This window comes from Seriola lalandi, unplaced genomic scaffold, assembly GCF_002814215.2.
Source record: "Seriola lalandi dorsalis isolate HSWRI2012SDOR001 ecotype SW California unplaced genomic scaffold, Sedor1 jcf7180002054630, whole genome shotgun sequence".
Lineage (NCBI taxonomy): Eukaryota > Metazoa > Chordata > Actinopteri > Carangiformes > Carangidae > Seriola > Seriola lalandi.
The window spans coordinates 1,461,114-1,462,680 of record NW_019525183.1 but is presented as its reverse complement, the minus strand read 5'-3'; the positions used below and the strand labels follow the sequence as shown (position 1 = coordinate 1,462,680).

The 1,567-nt window shown below is 46.1% G+C and overlaps 1 protein-coding gene and 1 long non-coding RNA gene across 4 annotated transcripts in view; both read left to right on the top strand.

Annotated features, from left to right (window-relative positions):
* LOC111665274 (uncharacterized) overlaps positions 1-1,567 on the top strand; it is a 33,498-nt gene that overhangs the window by 4,854 nt on the left and 27,077 nt on the right. The gene's annotated exons all lie outside the window — the stretch shown is intronic.
* The window catches only part of LOC147818341 (uncharacterized), an 8,863-nt gene that overhangs the window by 4,310 nt on the left and 2,986 nt on the right, over positions 1-1,567 (top strand). Inside the window, exon 5 of the mRNA XM_087177672.1 lies at positions 1,052-1,517. Coding sequence (XP_087033798.1) covers positions 1,052-1,517 — 466 coding nt within the window. The remainder of the gene's footprint in view (positions 1-1,051; positions 1,518-1,567) is intronic.

Genomic DNA, 1,567 nt, shown 5'->3' with positions numbered 1-1,567 from the left:
CAATTGTTTATACGGATCCAGTGAATCCTACAGTTTTTTATTATCACTGATTATGAGTGCCTCATTTGATGTAAATAAATGCTTGATTGTTACTAAAGAAATGACTCCTGAATTCATATATTATATGCACACTATCTGCTGCTGATATGCCTTATTATACTATGACGTTTTTTGCCATTTTTATGCCTTATTATACTATGACGTTTTTTGAAATTTTATGCCATACTACACTATGCCGTTTTTTTGGCATTTTTATGCTCTACTATAATATGTATTTTTTGGCATTTTTATGCCCTAGTATACTATGACGTTTTTTGCCATTTTTATGCCTTAGTACACTATGACGTTTTTTTGCCATTTTTATGCCTTAGTATACTATGACGTTTTTTGAAATTTTATGCCTTATTATACTGTGACGTTTTGTGCCGTTTTTATGCTTTACTATACTATGACGTTTTTTGAAATTTTATGCCATACTACACTATGACGTTCTACTTCATATCAGGTCAACACGCCACCGTATGGGTCACTCTCTCCGAGGGTGAGCCGTTTCAGGAGACAATTAGAAAATCAACACCTCCGTCCTTTGGGCGCAATCAGAGCCTACAAATACAGCTGTGCGATCACCTGCTCAGTCTCTTTTTCTCCTCCTGGAGCGGGGTGTGTGAGTATGGTTTTCAGATTGAGAAATGACAGAACGAGATATTGTGTGATTTTGGGATTGATTTATCTGCCTTCTTCTTACAGCAACTGCTAGTATTGCTTGCGAAGAGAAGAAGAGTGCGCGGATGTTTTTTGTGGATTTTGGATCTTTGTGTGGCGCTGCGGCGAGCCTCTTTTCCCGGGAGGGAGAACGCTTCCTCATGGCTGTATTGTTGTAAAAAATAAATAAATTTAAAAATTTAAAAAAAAACGGAAAGAAAACGAAGGTAAAGGGAAGAAGGAAAACCTTATCTGTGTTCCGGCTGAGAGGGGCCGCTGCGTCCGGAAGGTCGTACGCTACCTGAGGCCTTTTTGTTTTTGCCACACTTGTGTTTTTTCGTGCTGAGAGGAGCCGCTGCGTCCGGGAGGTCGCACGCTACCTCAGGCTTTGTTTCACCTTGCGTCCGCTGGGCGGTCTTGGCTTGCCAGACCATGTCACAGGACGGCGAGGGTTTTTGCTCTCCATCCCTTGCCCTGGGCCAGGCCCATCAGCTGGCTGAGCTGGAGCCGCAGGTGGTGTGCGATCCGCCGCTTGAGGAAGGGGGGCGGCGCGCACGGAAGAGGAAGCGCCTTGCGGAGCTTGAGCAGCTACAGCGGCAGATGCAGTCTATGCAGGATACCCTTCAGGAGCTGGTGCATGCACAGCGTCCTTTAGGGCTGCACACCATGACCAGGCCAGATCCTGGGGACTTGGATAGGGATCCAGATGTGCTCTCTATTGCAGCCTCTGACAGTTTGGAAGGTCTGCACGACCCCCAGTCCGAGGAGGATGATCAGTCGCTCTCTGATTTGGGGGATGCTTCTGTGCCTGAGCAGTTGGACCCTTCTGATAGAGCTGTGATTGCGAGGGCGGCAGCACGCGCAC